The 18,967-nt window shown below is 47.3% G+C and overlaps 1 protein-coding gene and 2 non-coding genes across 3 annotated transcripts in view; 1 reads left to right on the forward strand and 2 right to left on the reverse strand.

Annotated features, from left to right (window-relative positions):
- The first annotated feature begins 1,308 nt into the window (after positions 1–1,308).
- On the forward strand, positions 1,309–1,380 carry TRNAP-AGG (transfer RNA proline (anticodon AGG)). Its single transcript has one exon. It is a non-coding gene; the product is annotated as a tRNA-Pro (tRNA).
- Positions 1,381–1,791: 411 nt separating this feature from the next.
- TRNAP-CGG (transfer RNA proline (anticodon CGG)) lies at positions 1,792–1,863 on the reverse strand. Its single transcript has one exon. It is a non-coding gene; the product is annotated as a tRNA-Pro (tRNA).
- A 585-nt stretch (positions 1,864–2,448) lies between these two features.
- The window catches only part of RCSD1 (RCSD domain containing 1), a 34,900-nt gene continuing 18,381 nt past the window's right edge, over positions 2,449–18,967 (reverse strand). Inside the window, exons 2-7 of the mRNA XM_072346816.1 lie at positions 11,601–11,708; positions 9,560–9,649; positions 8,183–8,254; positions 6,737–6,940; positions 5,291–5,939; positions 2,449–4,503 (exon numbers count right to left, since the gene is read on the reverse strand). Coding sequence (XP_072202917.1) covers positions 5,307–5,939; positions 6,737–6,940; positions 8,183–8,254; positions 9,560–9,649; positions 11,601–11,708 — 1,107 coding nt within the window. The 3' untranslated portion in view covers positions 2,449–4,503; positions 5,291–5,306. The remainder of the gene's footprint in view (positions 4,504–5,290; positions 5,940–6,736; positions 6,941–8,182; positions 8,255–9,559; positions 9,650–11,600; positions 11,709–18,967) is intronic.

The following is an 18,967-nucleotide window of genomic DNA, read 5'->3' on the forward strand; positions in this document are numbered from 1 at the left end:
GTGATCTGCTCTCCCCACCCCGCCGGGCGGCGCCGCGAGGGCGAGGCCGCAGCCGGGTGTCGCGGGGCTCGGTGTGCTGGGAGCTGTGGGTCCGTGCCGACTGGTGGCCGGGCAGCTCCTCCGGGAGAGGAGCCGGGCTGCACCCAGCAGCTCTCTGTTTGATGGCAGCACGGGCTGCTTCCGCGGCCCTCCTGGCTGCCAGCGGGATCACCGCGTTTGCCTGGAACCTGAAAATTCCAATTGTGTTTTAATGAAGTTGCGCACGCTCCAAGCCGGATCACAAGACTATTGCTCACCGCACACGTGAGACTTCTCCGGCATAAAACACAGGCGCGGGGCTCTCCTGCTCTGCGCTGTGCCCGTGTGGCACCTTCCTGCAGCTGCTAAGGGAGGAGGCTGCAGCGCGGTGCTGGCAGCAGGCACACAGCTCTAACGTGTGCCTTCATAATACGTGCCCTGGGGAGAGCTCTGCAGCGTGTTCCTCAGCTAGCCATTATGGAAGCTTTCTAGAAAGCCAGGACAGATTGTAGCTCTGCTCAGTGGCCGAAGGTGCTCATTGCCACAGAAGGTAGCACTGCTTCAAAAGCAACGCCTCCTGTTTTATCATATCGTCTGCCATGATGGTGGAGGCAGATGTTGGTGGTACGGCAGTAGAGGTAGAACCTGCCCACTGATATCCCGTTACACGTTGTTGCCGTGTGACAGATGGCAGCGGAGGGGCGGTCTGACAGAATGGAGTCTGACAAGGTAGTGCGGATGGAGCAAAGGGGTGAAACCGAATTCCTCCATAAGGAAAAAAAATGACACCCACTGACATTCAGTGATATTTGCTGAATGTTTCTGGAGATAAAACAGTGGTTGTGAGCACAATAAGAGATGGACTGCGTGGGCAATGTTTTCCTAGCAACAGTGCCAGCATAGCAGCTGTGGAGCAGTAGGTCACTTTTGCTGGAGCAGATTTTTACAAGCACGGCATGCAGGCCCTTGTTCATTACTGGCAAATATGCGTAGCTAATGGCAGTGACTATGTTGTGAAGTAGTGTTTGGTAGCTGAGAATTTGCTCTATTAATGAGTGCTGCTGTGCTCTTTCTATTTGTCATTGTTTCCATGGAAATAAATAGGAGGCATTACTTCCAGAGCGACCTACTTAGCTTGCCTTGGCCAGGTGAAGCCATGCGGTGGCCCAGCTCACCAAGCAGCGGCACTGCTGGTCTGCACGTGGGAGAGCACCAGGTCCGCTTAGCACAAACCTCTTGCGCCTTCGGTCAGCCCTTCGTCTGCAACGGCAGAAGCTCCTCTTCCGTAGTGGCTCGTTGGTCTAGGGGTATGATTCTCGCTTAGGGTGCGAGAGGTCCCGGGTTCAAATCCCGGACGAGCCCTCTTTTTTTTTTTTCTTTCTTTCTTAGTATTTTCGTCTCCTTGCAGCCCCACAGCCACTCATTTAACGGCTGCTGCACAGGCTGAGTCCCGCGCGCATCGCACAAACAGCGGGACAAGCTACGCGCTGTTGCGTTCTAAGAGCAGAATTAACGTACGCACGTCGCAAGGAAAAGGATCCCTTCTTCCCCTTGCCCTCTTCTCCTCCCCACGGTGAGCCTGGTTCGCCCCGCACCGCCTCTTTGTACCTCAGTGCCTCCCCTCAGCGCCGGCACTACCCCGTCCGCACCCTTCTGAGCCCCGCAACCTCGCTCCGCTCCGCGAGTCCGATGCGGGACGGTCAAGACAACAAAAACACTCCGAAGCGCCACACGGCGGCAAAAACAGGAGGAACGATCACCTCCATTCACCGAGGGCTCGTCCGGGATTTGAACCCGGGACCTCTCGCACCCGAAGCGAGAATCATACCCCTAGACCAACGAGCCGCTCGCTACTCTGCTTTCCGCAGCTGAATACTTGATTCATTTCCCGCCCCTCCCGTCTGCAGCCATCCACCCTTCGCGAGTGTTCCCGTGCCCTGCCCCGCTCTCCCCTCACACCGCCTTATGATTCCGCTCGCCCTTGCCCCTGCGGCGGCTTCTCACACCGAACCTGGCCGAGCTGGGGACTTGAAGCCGAGCAAGCTCATTCTCAGCGAATGGAAGGAGCTCCTCCCCCCCAGAAAGCCGTGGTTTAACCCTGCCGGCAGCTGCCGCGGTGTTGGTATCTCCTCCCACGGGCGGGCAGAGCGGGGGACTGAATGAGGGACAGACGGGGGTTACCGCTGTCAGCCTATTCTTCTCCTTAACTTTGCCTCTTTACGCGCCTTCCTCGGCAGCCCACACCTGGGGGACGGAAGACAACTCTGCCACTTGTGGGCCCAAGCTGCCATACCTACCCAAGCTGCCATACTCCTGCAGTGTCGTGGTACTGGCCAAAGAGTGTGAGGTTTGTGTGCAGCCTGTGCTAATGTTGCCCTGTTGCTTCAGGCTCCTACGCTGACCCATGAGGAAACACACACGCTTTGTTTTGGTTTTATTCCACCGTTTATTTCTTCTGTTTTCTCCCTCAGATTTCCACTCCCTCGCTCGGAACACACATGCTCATTCTCTAAACAGGCATACTTGAATTGATACATACAGTCAGGCGCGGACACTCACAGGTGGGACGCTGCTGAGAGAGGAAACAGGATACAGCAAATGATTGCAGCCTGCCCTGGAATACAAGCTTTAACAAACACGTTAAAATAGGTCCAAAGGCCACAATACTCTGCAACAAGGCTCAAAAGGATGGGGGGGGGGGGGGGGTCGTGTTTGCCAACAAGCCCTTTCTGTGTAGCAGGGCCAGCGTGGCTGGCTCTCAACTGATAACCCCTCAGTGCTCTCAATTGAGGCAGGACATAGAGGCATTTCTTCCTTTGTGATTTTAGAGCTGACGAACAGAAAAGTGAAAAATCCCTTCAAGCCCTGGGTTTTGTAACAGTTCTATGCTGCAGAGCCCGGTGCAGGAAGGATGTGGGCTGTGTTGTGTTAAATCCTTGTGCCTGCCCGTAGGACAGGGACAGCATCAACCTCTGACTCTGCTCAGCTTAATATTTACCAGGAGGTGCTTTGCGAGGGACAAAGAGGAGCTGCCTGGCTCTGCCTTTGGTCTCTGTAGATGTGTCCATATTGCTGAACCCCAGGTGAATGCTGCAGGTGGAAGCACTGGAACCACGTCGCTCGTGGCACTGACAGCCACCTCATGGTGCAGTTCAGCTTTGGACAGCCCTGGGCAGCTATTCCCACGGCAGCCTGCTGTAGAGGGGCTGCACCTAAGCAGACATGAGCCCAATGGCCCTGAGCCACAGCAGCATTTTATTCAGTAATACGATCACAGCTTCAAGCACTGCTGGCAGGAAACCAGTCAGGTACAGGCCTGTTCTCTTTCCCTGCATAACTTATTTCGTGCTCTCTAGATGTAGATGTAAAAGGTTTTTTTTAACTTAACAAATGTTAGTCCCATATCTTAGCTATTACACCAAGAGTGGGAATCTAGTAAAATGCCAATCCCATATACTTCCACGGGACTGGCTATCTGTCCTGCACCAAATCATATGCAGTCAGGAGACCACACGATTTGAAATGACCTAGCCATCTAAGACCTCGTATTTGACTCACTGGAAATTAATAGGCAATTTCTAGTAAGTCGAGATGCTTTCTGTCAAAAGTGTCACTGAGTAGTTTCGAAAGAGAATCAAAAAGCAGAGTCTGGAAGTTAAAAGGACTGATGGATAGGCAGCCCTTCTAAGTCAGGAGTGGGCCACAGCGTTGGGTAAGTGAAGTTGCCCTGTTGACCTACACAGCACATCTTTTCTGTGCCTCATGTCTGATTGTTGTTACTTTCCACCAGCACTAAAATCACTCCAAAGCTGAAGTACACAAAAACTGCCCACCAACCGTGACTGGATGTTTCACAGCTCAGCCAGCTCAGCCCCCACTTCAAAGGCATTTTATTCTTTATCAATGATTTCCTAAGAGATTTTCCCATATTCAGGATTCACATTGTCTGCGTTAACATATATGGAGAAAATACACTCTTTCTTCCTACTATCAAAACGTTATTTACTGAAAGTTGAAAACCCGAGATATTTCAAAAGAAGCTACTGAAAAGGCACCATAGACATATGTATGTAAGTGATGAACTTCACCTAAGACCAACGCAGGGGAGAATAAAGTGACATTCTGGAGCTCAGCAGGAATAAGGAGCAGAGGGCCCAGGAGTGGCGGTGGCTGCCAGGTCCAGGACAGCACGTAGCAAGCAGGTCTTTCAGTCTCCAATTACCAGCTTGGGATGTCAGCCAGCACCTCAGTTTTGTACTCCCAAGTGATTGTAAGGCGGTCTCTTGTTCTGACTGTCACGAAATATGATGGTGCAAAGCAGAGAGCCAGTGAACAGCCACTCAGCTCTGGGATCAGTCTGGTCCTCGGGGGATATCTGTACTCTGCTCCTCTCCTGACACTGAAGGTTTTCCAGTAGCTTCCGCCTTGATTAAGTTAGATGGCTCCTATTCACACATCATCTCCTGTATCCTGGGTGGGTATGTCCTTTGGAGAAGGAAAAAGTAAGAAAATGATGAAAAATAATGACAGGTCTAAGTAAATACATGAGTGGGGAGTCTGTGACTTGGGGTACTTTGGCGGTTTCTGTGTTAGACTGCCTCTTTCAGTTGGTTCTCGCCCAACCAAGGATACTTTTAAAAAGGGGACAGGCTGAGGCGAGAGGAGATGTTTCCTCAGATCTCTGCGTCTATGTAGTCAGTGGCTGGAGAACAAGAAAGAAGCTATATGGACCAAGCTCTGCTTTAGTCAGAGAAAATACTCTTCTATTTCAAGTGGTGGAGGCTCGCAGAGGCTGCTTGCAGGGCTGATCATGAAATTGATACGAGTGTATACACAATTTTTGTGTAATAGGTTAACGAGGTATTTATCTATAAATATAATATAATATATATATAATATAATATATATATTATTATATTATTATATATATAATATAAATATGGTGTATGTATATGTATGTTTCTACTTTCAAACAGCTTTCAAAACAGCAGCTGGGTAGGGTGCGTGGCATCAGAGAGCCTTTTCTAATGTACTGCAGTCAGAATTGCTTGTTCCTCCTTTGCCTCTTTATCCCTTATGTCTGTAGGACCAGCCTGGAGGACTGGTTGTTTTAAATTTAAATGTACTGCCTTAAAGACTCTGCAGAGATTTGATATTCTTGAGGTGTGGGAAACAGCATAAATATTGTCATGTTCTGTCACACTTGGCATTTTTATTAGTAAGCAAAATCTTCTGGTATTTTAGGAGCTATTCTCATTCTGACAATACTTACCTAATGTGCCTCACGGCTACTCTGTGCCCTGGTCCTGCACGGGTGATGTTAAAGGCTCACTGGCAGTCTCTAAACCCACTGCCTCTTGCAGAGGTTGAGGTGCCAGTGGTGTTTCCTCAGCGTCTGACGTTCTTCGTGTGACTGTGCCTTCACTGGTCTCTTTTTCTTCAGCTTCCTCCTTCTCCTTCTCTTCCTTCTGTTCACAGGTACCACCTTCCTCCTCTGTTTCCCGAGAAGCCTCACACACCGTATCTTCCTTGTCTTCAGAGGGTGACTGGGTTGAGTTCTTCTCTCCTGGAGCACCACAACACACCTCCTCCTCCTCTTTTTCTGTATCTCCTGCATTACTCTTGCAAGGAGTCATTTTTTCCATCTGCTTTTCCTCTTTCTCTTCGTTGTCTGATCTGCTGGATCCTCTCCTCGATGGGGGCTTCTCATCGGGCACCGTCTGTTTCTTTATTTCTTTGTTCCCTGTTTCTGCTTCCTCTGTCTTGCCCTGTTGCCCAAACACCTCATCCCCATCTTCCTTAGTACCATTTTCTGGAGAGGGAATGATGTTCCCTAAGTCTTCCCCGTCCCCATAGTCAGACAGAGATCTTCGGAACTTCCTGGAGGGAGGCCTACGCTTTATTGATCCCCGTGTCCGCACCTTGAAGGCAGGAAAAGCAGACATTGAAGCAGTCAAAGAACAGTACTGGAAAGCAGGAAAGCACAAGAGAGGGAAATGCTGGGGGAGACTTGTTTGCTGCGCTGGTTTTCCTGCTCTGTTACTGAGAGGTATGGTGGAAGGACTACCTGTTGCTGAAAGGGTGCTTTATAGGATAATCAGCTCCCCAGAATATAACCCTCTTTTCTTCTATAGAGCTGATGCTGAAGATCACTTCCCCAGTGTTATCTGTGAGTCAGTCCAAGTTAGGCTTTAAATCAAAGAGGCTGATTTCGTGGTACAGATGTTGCTGACATTGGTTGTTTCAGCCTCTTCAGCTTTTGGCAGTTTGGTGGCTGAGGAAGGAGTCTGCACTCCAGAGGAAGCTGGTGAATGCAGGTTACAGTTCCTCATTTAAGTGTGTACACTCTGTGGAACACCTGGGCAGCCTGTCAGGGCTCCACAAACAGCACCTTAGTCACCCTGCCCAGCTATCAGCCACCCAGTTACTGCTGAGCTGAAATAACAGAATCATTCCACCTTACCCCTTCTCTTTAGCTGTAGGGCCATGAAAGCTGCTGGAACCACCAGCCCACAGAACCCTGTGGACTGGTAGATCGAGAGAAGACCCACAGAAATACACCAAAAGCTGTTTCAAACTCAGAACTTAGATCTCCTGACTTGGCTACAAAGACACACTGTTACAGCAGGACCGAGGGCTAAAGCCTCCCCTTCCTCCTCAGCTGCAAGCAACAGACAGGCTTTATCCTGCTGTGGTGGAGACTCAGAGCACACTCTACCTTGTTATAGAACTGCAGCTGAGTGCCTTCTGGGGGTTTATCAAAGCTGACGGGCGTCTCACTTGCTTCGCTGGACTGCGGCTGGATCCCTGGGCTGCTGGGCGTTGAGGGAGGGGTGCTGAACGGAGAAACCATGACTTTCAGACCAGGGCTTTTGGGAGATGCTCCCGGCAGCAGAGCTGCTGGCGCAAAAGCCAGATTGGCCTGCAAAGAAAAATCGCCGTCACTGCCGTGGGCGACACCGTTGTGTAATACATGCATTAACCACGTGGAGGAACCCTTGCTCACACCACGGGGCCACCGCGTCTCAGCTGTCATAGCCCACATACCTTCTGGTTATGGGTCTCTCCTGGTGACACTGTCAACAAACAAGTCCGGGCAGAGGAGTTATGACTGGACATTTGCCCTTCCCCAACAGCTGGATCTCAAGATGAGTTCTTTTGTCATCCTAAGGACTTTGGGGATTTTCCAGTGACCCAGCCAAACCAGCACAGTGTACAGTGGCTGAGCCAAGGTATCAACAAGCAGTCAGCAATCACATTGAGATTTAAACCATCCCTGTTTGTGCCCAAGCAGACCTCACATTTTCAAGGTTGGTCTGCAGGTCTTCTGAATGATCTGTGCAGCCACGAGGAAAGAGAAGGCCATAGAAAGAAACAAGGTTGTGATTAACTGTGGCAAAGCACCTTGTGCTAGCCTGCCATTAAGAAGTTCTTCAGGCAAATGTCCTTGGGTGCATTAACAGGGACACTGCTATGAATAGGCCTGCGTTGTGTTGGGGCACTCAGGAGGCATTATGTCCAGAAGTCATGCATGCTGCCAGGAGTGGCAGCTGGCAACAGTAGGACACCATGTCTATGGGCTATTGAGTGTTGAGCTGCCCTCGGTGGCATGAATCAGGTGCCACTGAGAGACAAAAAGGATAGGAAGCACAGGTTGCTTGTGTGTAATTCAGGGAACAGAGACAAGGAAAGAACAGAGCTTCTAGGCAGTCTTAGGGGAGTGCAAGAGACCCAAGGGCACTGTCCCCTCACAGGACTTTTCCTGTCTTTGCTCCAGGTCAACTCCGTAAGACATGCAAGTGATTTAAACTGCTGTGGAGAAAGAGCTGCAGGAAATCTCAGCCACATCTTTCCTCCCCTTCTTTATGAGCTGCTTTTACCTGTATATGCCACAGGTCCAGTACGGTGATCCTGTGCCCCACACTGACCTATCAATGCCTATGTGTTACTGACAGTGATCATTAGCAGGTCTGCTTTGACCTCCTTGTTTATGCATTGTGGAACTGGGCCCTTGTTGGTGAGGCTACTGCCCTCCCGATCCAGCTGTCACCCTCAGCTCCTGGATCCTCTTTCTTTGTGGCTCCTCCACAAGGGAAGTGGTTCTCACAAATGCCAAGCAGTTTTAATTTGCCAGGGCAACCATTTTTCCTCATCCAGGACCTACCTGTAGCTTTTCAATCATGGGGGAGCTTTTCACCTTGACCTTGGGAATGGGACAAGCATTTGGAGATGGCTTCTGCAAAACAGAATGAAAACATGAAAAGATCACAATAGTAGGTGAGAAAAAGGAAATGCAGAAAAGGTACAAAACTTCGAAGAGATGAAAGTGCTTGTAGGGAAGTACATGAAGCCTCATATAAGGCATTCACACAAACGTTTGCTGCCTTCTTTCCTAACCACACTCCCGTTTTGTTTTCTAGACATCTTAGGGCTCCACATGCATGTATCCTTCTTCTGGGACAAAAGGTAATCATCCTTCGGCTGGATTGTCTGAGTTAGGTGTTGCTATGTGGCTTTCAGTTGAGTATCTAACCTATTACACAGTTTCCCCCTATACGAGGATTGGACAGATTAAAATTCTACCTCTCAAAGGGCACAGGGCCTTAATGTTGGCAAAAGATTACAAGCTTTTTGTAATGGTAAAAACTTTCTGCCACCACTCAACTAATAGTTACAGGGTACCCAATTAGTATGGAAAGGAAAAGTCTAAGTGGCCATAATGGTTGAGCTCTGAAAGGCTCAAAACTGAGAATGGGAGAGTATTTCTTTGAGAAGAAATGTATTACTGTTTTCAGATCCAAAGGAAAAGAGAGGAATGTGAGACTTTAAAGTTTGTGCTTCTCTGGCATGGAGGCAATGAGAGCCTGTAGCTATCAGAAAAGAACATTCAACAACCATTTCCTTAAGGGCAGGCAATGATGTAAAATTTGGTGGATAAACCTCATACTTTGATAGTACAGAAAGACAGAAGTGACTAGAAAAGGTTTGAATATAAATTGGGTGAGTAGCAGTCAGCTTCTTTGGACCTTACTGGGATCTGCTCGTGCAAGAGTGCTGTATGGGGGACACCTCAAGACAATATTCTGCAGGCATTGCTGAAAGAAACCCTCTTCACTCTAGACTAATTATTCCCTTTTTCTTTAGAGCAGAACTGTTATGCCACTATATTTGAACCTTTTGTGTTCATATGAAGCTAAAACTAAATAAATAGAAGTCTCCTGTGCTAAAATGGTGTTCAAATGTAATAAATGCTAGCAGTTCCTGCTTTAAAACAATTCAAAGGTGGTAACTGTGTGGATCTGTCAGTGCAGTAGGGTTAAAAGCAAAAGCAATAGAAATGGGAAGTGTCCGTGTGTTACCAGAGTTGGAAGCAACATGCTGCTAATTCTGAGTCAGTGCCTGTGTGGAAGCATGGCAAGGTTTGATGGTGCATGACCGATGTCTCCAGCTTAATTGCTGTGCTACCTGCAAGCTCATGGCTCATGAGAAAACAGACTGCAGAGAAAAGATTATTTGTCCCTGGGTTAAATTGATAACTCACTTGCCCATTGTTCTGGCTTGTCTCAGTTTTGTTGGAATACAGTGGAAGGGAGCATGGCGGTTTCCTCCGAGTTGGCTTATGTGGTGGCACCTGAGAGAAAAAAGCAACCAACTCAGCAGAAGGAACATCAGTCTGTTGTTATTTGGTTAAGTGAAATTCAAGCACAAAACAGCATGCTCTGTAAGTGACCTGCTTGGATGGCGGGGCTTAGCTTACCTAAAGGAAATTTCCAAAGGCACCATATGACATTAATGTATGGATACATGACCAGCATGCTAGGCTCACAGCATCTCAAGCCCAGTCCTAGTACTGGAAAAGTAGGTTATATCCTTTTTCATTGCATGAACCATGAGACTGGCTCATGATCTTACCAATTTTTGGACAACTTGGTGGATATTCCTTAGTATCCACAGTATAATGTGAGGATAATTTCGCTACTTCCTAACAGGCAGGCATGTGAAAAAAAAAATATATGGATTATGGCACATGCTCTTTATGGAATTGGATGTCTTGGGGTACATGTGGAGTTGATTTCAGTTAACTACTGGTGGTATTACACCCAGTCACGGCAATGCTGCATCTCTAAGCAGACTAAAGCTGTCCTGCTGTTCCGCTTGCATCACACTAGGCAGCAGTAATACCCAGTTTTATTGAAACCCTACCATTCTGCAACCAAACAATGCTGTGTTGTGCCACAGTGATGGTCAGAGGTTCACTGGTTGATAGGTTCCTCATTGCGGGCATAGGGTCAAGCAAGGGTTAAGGACCATCCAGGCAGACATTAATCTGAGGCCAGCCTGAGAAAGCTGTGGGGAAGCGACAGGCAGCTTGGTGAGAAAAGACAGGAAACTTTGTCCTCCTCATTCCCTGGAGAAAATGAGTTTTTCCTTCACTGTGAGGCCCCTCTACCCTGCCTGGGCTTGGGAACAGCAGAGGTCTGCAGATAACATAAGGAAGGTCTGGGAACTTTCTGGCTTCCTAAGGATGAGGAACTTGGCGCAATTAAATCCCATACCTTAAAAAGAGGAAATGAGTATAATGGGATGGATGGAGTAGCGCACTGATGATTGGAAGAAAAAATTAACAGCTGGGGAGAGATTGGCTATTCCTAGCCTGGGGCCCAGCTATGTGAGTGTTAACTTCTGATAAACAGTGGCACTCCATCCCCACACAACAGAGGTCACCAGTGCATTCCACCAAAGACATGATGGGTTACAGGGAGGATGCCCTTAGGTCCAGCCTGGGACAAAACTGAAATCAGCTGAGCAAGAAAAGCGAAAAGCTCAGTTTTAAAGGAGTTTTAAATCTACTGACTGGAAAGGGCCTGTCAGTAGGCATTTACACTTCTAAAAAAGTGTGTGGTGATACAGAGGGCTCTCCTAAAATGTCAGAATCCATTCATAAACACTTTGATTTTCCTTTCTTCCTAAGAGAAGTATTCAAGTGTTCTGCCTACCTGGTGAAAGACAACCTGTAAGTTGAATGCTTGGCATCGTGGGCTTTCAGTAAAATAAAGGCTCAGAATGACAGAGATAGGCATGGAGTCTGAAATGTTGTTATTGCAAAGAGGTAACTAGGGCAATTAAGGAGATAACTTTCTGTCTCAGAAATGTATAGAAGGAAGTACCTGAAGGAGACTTTCTCCTTTTGCCACTGGCTTCTGCTCTACGTAACCTATTGTTTGCCACTTTCTTCCACGGTTCAAAATTAGCTTCTTTATTATTCATTGCTACCCTCAGCCCACAAAAGCCAGCCTACACAGTACATGCATTGCTGCCTGCTACTGTTAGTGATACATGCACATCCCACCCAACTTTAGAGCATCTCAGTCACAGTGTGAACGTGTGGCTCTGCCAAAAAAAAACAACCATGCACAAATCAGCAGTGCACCAAAGATAATGTCATAGCTTGCATGAGACAAAGCCTTTTAGGAGATTCAAAATCAAGGTGGATTTATACACTGAGGCTCTAACTTCTACAGGCAGAAGCAAGTGTCTCATTTCCCATTTCATTACCTGCTTGTGGCTGCAAAGCTCCTTACCTCTTTTCCAGTGATACTGGCTGCTTGCTCTTTGAATTTCCCTGCTAGCTGAGCCACTGAGGGTGATCCTGATTTGTCCACCTCTGAGTTGGTCTCCGTTGGCCTGTTCTGACAAATCAGAAACAGTATGCTATGGGCAAAGGCTGGGAAAAGCAAGCAGGCTAGAGAGGAGCCTGCTTGTGTGTTACGAAGTACAAGAGTAAGCAACGACACTAAGCAGAGTTTCTCACATCTGGCATCGATCATCCAGTCTGAGAGCAGAAGTTTTTGGAATACAGGACATAGCAGTACATTCAAATATCTAAGGTAGTCAGTAGAATCACATACAATTAGTAACTCATACACTTTTCATCCTTGGCTGAAGGTTCTACACTGAGTATTTTTTCATGTTCCCTCTCTTTTCCTAGCAGTGAACTGATGGAATTGAGTGATAAATGACATCCCCATTCTCTTCTCATCCCTCTCACCCGTTTTTGCTGCCCTAGTGACAAGTGCCCTTCCTTTTCCTATGGTTCTGCTATGAGAAGCCATTCTCTGCCCCTGCAGCAACCTAGTGTCTCCCCAGGGATGTCGCTGTGCTGTTCTGCTTTTGATGGCAATGAAAGAATCAGGTGGGTGGGCAGGAGAGAGGAAATACCAGTGCTGAGGGAAGCTTCCACTCTCCTGGGCCAAAGCAGACTGAGAAGTGGGAGGATTGCTGGAGACTGGATGGTGCAGTTCTTCCTGCAGCAAGCAGCCCTGCTCATCACACAGTTACCTTGTTTTCTTTGCTATGAGTGTATCATGAAAGGGCAGGAGTAAACCTTGAAATCAAAGCTCATGAAAGGAAACTTTTGTTCTTTGTCTTCAATATCTGATTAAGTGAAAACTAAACCACAGGAACTGTGAATATCTAGCCACTAATCCTTGTTTTGTTGGTAACTGAGACCTCAAGACTACAAACCAGGCTATGAACCACTGGAAAGGAGCCTCCACTCTCTATACCACTGCTATTAATGCATGACCGGCACAATGCTTCTTGTCCTTCATGCTCTACACAATTCTATTTCTCAGTCAGAAAGTACACCAAAGGCTGTAGTTTGAGGAAGACATGTCTGTTTCTCCAAAGATGTTCTTCCTTCTCCCTTCATGCTGCTCTGCCTGGGAGGAACTGGCTGGTTAGTTAATGTAACCACTCCTTCAGTACTGAGGAGGTAAAAGGCCCCCAGAACACCAAGCTGGCCCATGGCTGTTTCTTCTGGCCAAAGGACCTTTCTCCTTTTCAGAGTGTGGCAGCTCCCAGTAAATGCTGTCCTACTTCTCCCAGTCCCACAAGCCCCCAGTAGATGCTGTTATTCTGTTTCCAGGATCTTCACTATATCTTTCCTCTTAAAATCTTCCTGAACACTTCTGACCAGCTTTCTCGCATCCACCCACAAAAGCCAATTCAAGCTTGGTCTTCTCAGTGAGCTTCTGGCACCTCTTCCCTCCATCTTCTCTGCCTTCATTAGAGTCATTAGAGGCAGGGGAAGTGGCAGAGAAGGGAAAAGGAAGGACCCGTGAAGAAAGCAGATGAGGAGGACAACGTGCGGCACAAAACAACGATGGCTGGGTTCAGTGGGGAGGCAGAACCCTTTCCAGAGCTCCATGCTGTTAATGAAGGGCTTTGTGGAACAAGGAGGGGAAGAAGGATGAAGCTGGGGAAAGGAGAAAGAATCCAGGTGCTTGACTCAGCCTGAACCTCAGCTAAGGCTGAGGAGTTGCAGGTGCCAGAAGTTGGCGTGGGAGGGTTGTCTCCCCTGTCGTCTCTTTTCTTCTCATACTTTTGCTTCTTTCACAGTCCTCTGCCTTCACCCAGAAAGGCTTTGCATTTCCTGTTGGCCTCGTTGACCTCTTACGTTAGGGATGTTGTGTGGCTGTTTTTGTTAAACTTGTTGCTCTCCAGTCTGAAAACACGACTCCTTTTCTCTAGCTTTGATTGGAGCTGTACAGCTGGACAGATTCTGTGCATTTCTTGTTTTGCTGGTGGCATTGCAGCACAGCTCTCCAGCACATGGAGCCTGAGTCCAGCGCACAGGAAGCAGTGAGCATGCCATTCTAAGATTAGAACAAGTAGCCCACGGGCTGTGTCCTCCCGAAACTGCCAGCTGCAGGCTCTCCAATTACACTATGCCTTTTGCAACAGGAAAAGTCCTTTCTCAGATCCTTTCTGGCAATGGAACTGCTGTCCTCTGTCCAGCTTTTTCTACAGCACTGTTTTTTGTGGGTTGTTTTTTTTTTTTTTCCTTTTTTCTTTTTTTTCCCCAGCTGGTGTTCCAGGCTGTATGCCTCCTAGTAGTGGAGGTTCACCATACTGGGACACTTGGATGCAGAAAATTCCCTCCCTCACATGGGAAGGAAAGTGCTCTCCCACTGACTTCCAGGGGCTGCCTGTGCACTGCAAGGAAGGGGGAAGCCTCATGTCCTCACCCTCCCTGTAGAGCTGGCATCAGCCCTCGGCCTCCTCTACCACTGAGACATGTCTGCTTGGTGCTGGCTTTCCCCTGACCTGGGGTATTAGTGCATTCTGACCCTTTTTTAGTGTTTTTCCCCATTCAGTGACATAGTCCACCAACTTTCTGGATGACGATGAGGATCAGTTCTGCTCTTCTTTTGCAAAAAACAGCAGAATTATTCAGACTTGAATTTTGCACCTGTCAGAAATGTGGTCTGCCTGCATGGAGTAAAAGCGGTGAGCCAGGGTACAAGACTTACTCCATCGGCCATTTGGTGGCTGCTATTCTGAGGTCCTTCACTCTTCCATAAAAAGAAGTATCTAAGCATCACATATTCTGAAAGATTTCAGATTGAGAGGCAAAACAGGAATTAAATTGCACCATCAATATAAGCATGACAGTCTGCAAAAGAGGAAGTGCAACCAACAAGTTCTATGTAAAGGGTCTCACTTTCCTCTTCCAAATAAGTATATAATTTTGAGTAAATTTGACATTTATTTTTTATTTTTTTCCAGTCCCCTCTCTTTGCTTTTGAAACTGAACCCAGCCCCTCTAGCTGTGCTACAGAAGAAAGTTCTGCCATTATTCATGGGGTAGGTACAATTTCAGCAACTCAAACTTCTCACCAAAGCTTCTCCTTCCTTTGGAAGGGTCCTTTTCCTTTGGAGTCATTGCCTCTGATGTGAGAGCAAAATGTGCTGCCTGCCTTTCCTCATTTCTGCAGATGGCTTGAAGAGGTACCACCATTTTTAATAGAGATGTATGCCCCTAGTTCTCTCACAGGCTGCCTGGTAGACACACCATCAGGTCCTGCAGAAGTATCCAACACCATCCCTGCTGTGTCTTTCAAGGTGCAGTCCTGACTGCACTGGCAAGCTAAAATGGCAGAAGGTACTAGGGTTAAAGAAGTCGCTAAGGACAAAAGAGGTCTAGAAGCCACAATTTCCTGTCTGTACCATTTGTGTTCTCACAAAGAACTTTTCTTAAAGGTCATGGATGTAAGCTACAGGTGGGGAGTATCATTAAAGATAATGAGTTTCTTATGAAATCAAAATTATAAAGAGTCCTGGGGAAAAACTGGAAAGGCCAGAGGTAGTTTTGGGGATGAATTCAAACATCCTGCTAAGATAGGTTCAAAACTAGCTCCCCTCACCCCCAGGCCTCTGCAATTGAAAGCTGTCCTGACCCCATGTCATGGGATTGGTACTCCACAAGTTTGGGCACTGGCTGTGATAAGTGACTGCAGTGCTAGTCGGAAGGAGGACCAGTAGGTGTTGGAAGCGGGTACTGAGGGAGAAGCTCCAGTTTGGATTTGTGCATCTGCTTTGGCTGGTGAAAAGAGCAAATGTTTATAAGTTACCATACAGTGAAGTGTTTGGGCTTAAGCAGCATCTACATACTGGGTGAGTACCAGCAGAGATGTGTCCTCCACTGTGCTAGGAGTCCTCTGAAGTGCCTGCTTTTCTAGTTACAATACTTTGGCTGCACGGAACACCTTTTAACTGCAAGGGTGGGTGACTTTGCAGCACCTTGCAAGACCGGAGTGTTTTGTGGCTCTGAATCCACCTACTGCTTACATGACTGCTTGCACCAGTCCTGTGTACTTTCCCACTCTTGTCCTCATGCGGCTTCATCTAGACTTGGTTTTGAGGCCCAGCCCTGCATGCCTCCCCTGCTCTGAAGAGCTTCACAGGAGCTATTCCACAGAGACAGTCCTCACACCAGGCCATCATGCCTGCTGCCTTCTCATACCCTGCACTTGCACAAGCTCTGCACAGCTCGCCCCTGACTCCCATGGAGTTTTTCATAGCTGCACTATCTACTGAAGCAAAAGCAAATTGGCAAAAACGATGATAAACATAGTGGCAGACACAAAATAGCATAAGAGGCCCAGAGCCGGTGTCTTGCTTTCAGAAACAGGATCCAGAAATCAGAGATCTTCAGCAGACAGTCCTCAGTGCACTTCACCACGAGAAACCCAGTTGTCAGTAAGCTAGGTGAAAAGCAGAGAGTGTCAGCACTTTTGGGGTGCCATTTCATGAAATCCTGGTTTGGACAAAGAGCTCATGTTTCCAATTGCTCTTTCATCCCTTGACCTTTCCTTCTCCCTCCCTCATGCCAACGTGTTTGTAGGGATGTGCTGTAAACTGGATCACTGAAATGATCTGGGCTAAAAATACTTCCCATAACTCTTTACCAGGTTATTTTTAACCCCAGTCATTTCAGTAACAGCATTGGTAGCACAGCCCAACAAGGGAGCAGACTGCAGCCGAGTGGCCAGACCTCACCACTGCTCACTTGGAAGGGCCTTCTTGATGTGTCCTACTCAGGGGGTGATATGATTTTCTTCACAGCCCTCACACTCACTGCTAACCCAGGTAAATGGCTCTAAGAGGCACACAGTGAGGGCATATGTTGAACTTCTCTCTCTACCCACAGTGCCGTTTTGAGCACCTTCTGTTCTTACCCTTCCTCAACTCTGCTGATGAAACTGCCTGCAGGGCTGTGCTGCAAACCAGGTTGGGGTGAAATTGTGACTACAAATAACCCAATCAAAAATAGAAGATTGTTTTTAATTCAGGTTCACCGTGCCACCCAACAGAAAAGAAAGCTGGCATAGTAGAGAGCCAATGTGAGCACAGGGAGTGCTGAGGCCTACAGTGTGGCACAGGAAGAGCAGCTCCGCACCAATAGCACCTGTGTAGCCAAGGAGGGGGTGGGGAGGTGTCTGGGGGCAGGAATCTGCTTAGGTCAAAGCTCCTGCCAAAATAAACATCACTATACCCTGCCAGGATTCAGTAAGAAATACTGTGAAATGATGTTGTGGTTTCCTTTGAAATTCAAGTGAATGCGGGAGAAATCAGAGCCTTGCACAGGCTCCCCTTCCCCACCTGACCCTGCAAAGCAGCACTCTCTAGGCAGACTTGTGCCTTCTGCTCACAGCTTTCCCAGACACCACATGTACCCGTCTCAGTTTTCAGTAAGGTAGCTGCAGGATTTAAAGAGCGAACCATTCAGAGACCTTGTCTGCAGGGGGAAGCTTACACCATGTACCTTGGGGTCACCATCTCAGCTTGCAATATAACCTTCATCTGATAGAAGTGTCTTTTTCTTTTTCTTTTTTTTTCTTCAGCGTAACCAAACTCCTTCACAATCTGCTGCCTTAAAAGAGCAAGACAGCCATTCTCAAATGTCTCAGGTACCTGTTTCTGACACAGAAGACAACTTTTTGAGAGTGATGTGTTATGCTATAGCAAGGCACGTGCCCTCTGGTGGAGCACATCTCTTATCCCCATGGTGAGGTTATGCGACTTCCCTCTGGAAGGGACTCCCTCTGTGCAGATGGAGTTTGGTGAATCAGCGACATCCTACTTTCTTGCACATCAAGCAGTGGAGAAGTACTGACAGCATCATCTCCTCCCATGATGCCTCATGAAGATACGGGGTGTCCGTATCTTCAAGTATGAGCTAACCTCTTCTCCCTGGACAATCTTTTATTGGACTTGTGGCAAATGTTGTATTTCATATAAGTCACTGCATATTCACAAAGCACAGTGTATAATGTGCTGTTCTGGTCTATCTGGAAAGAATATGAACTTCCTTGAAGGGAGGCTGTAGTGAGCTGGGAGTTGGTCTCTTCTGTGCCTAGGACTAGACGGAATGGACTCAAGCTGTGCCAGGGAAGATTAAAGCTGGACATTAGGAAATGCTGCTTTTCTGAAAAAGTAGTCAGATGCTGGAATGAGCTGCCCAGGGAGGTGGTGTTCAAAGAGCATTTACACATTATGTTGAGGGACATGGTTTAGTGAGAACTACTGGAGATAGGTGGATGGTTGGACTGGATGATCTTGTAGGTCTTTTCCAACCTTGGGGATTCTATGATTCTGCACTGGAGAACACATCATGAATGCTCCTCACTACCAGCCAAAAGTGTGTGTGCGACCAGTCCTAGGTGGTTAAAAGCTACAGTAATATTCAATATTGATGCAAAACATAATAATACCATGTCCGTATTAAGTGAATTGACAAAACCTTCAGTTAGGGGAATCCCTGGACAACCTGTTCTGAGGGTAAGTGTCTAAAGAGGCCAAAATATCAAACCATTATTTTCTACCCTTAAGTTCATTTACTGATCAAAGAAGAGAATCTAAAGAAATTTGAATGGATCCCTGTGTGCAAGTCTTATCTTTAAAGCAGAAAATAATGCAGAATAGACAAGTTTTGGTTCATCTTGGTGAATCCACCTCTCTTTTAGTCTTGTTCAATAGCAGGAACTAGGTAACTGAGCTTTTGTTTTCAACCTCTCCTAATAGGCACCAGTTATTTCAACTCTTGTGTTCACTGCAGGTAAGATTAGACGGCTTGTAGGAAACTCCACTTTAAATGAACTTTAAAAAGCTCAAGAAGAGGTTTTAATTACAACTGAACCCAAATTGCCCATGGATAAATCTAATATATAGTCTTTAGTTTCATTCAAAGCCATCTCTCTGCATTTTCCACTTAGATTAATCCCTGTTTGCATCCTCATGCCAACATAATTTAAACTGTTTATCTATATCCATGTGAGCACTGCAGTGGCATCAAGATTATTTTGAAAGGGGAACATTGTTAGGGCTGCAAAAGGAGAAATAAGTAAGAAGGGCAGGTTCAGAACACAAACTCCCCCAGAGGAGTAAACTGAAAGGGAAGAGGATGGGAAAATAACTGAGTCACAGAATGGGGAACCAGGCTGCAAAAACTGCTAGAATCCAGACACAATCTGAGCCTATTAATTCTTCTGGTGATCCATGAAAGTATCACTGAGGGCTGAACGTAGATCACCCAGGAAATGGGAGGGCTCACACTTGTGTAGCCCATTTTTACATCCCTATAAGGAAATCTCACCGTGATGGT

Source organism: Excalfactoria chinensis, chromosome 1, assembly GCF_039878825.1.
Source record: "Excalfactoria chinensis isolate bCotChi1 chromosome 1, bCotChi1.hap2, whole genome shotgun sequence".
Classification (NCBI taxonomy): domain Eukaryota; kingdom Metazoa; phylum Chordata; class Aves; order Galliformes; family Phasianidae; genus Excalfactoria; species Excalfactoria chinensis.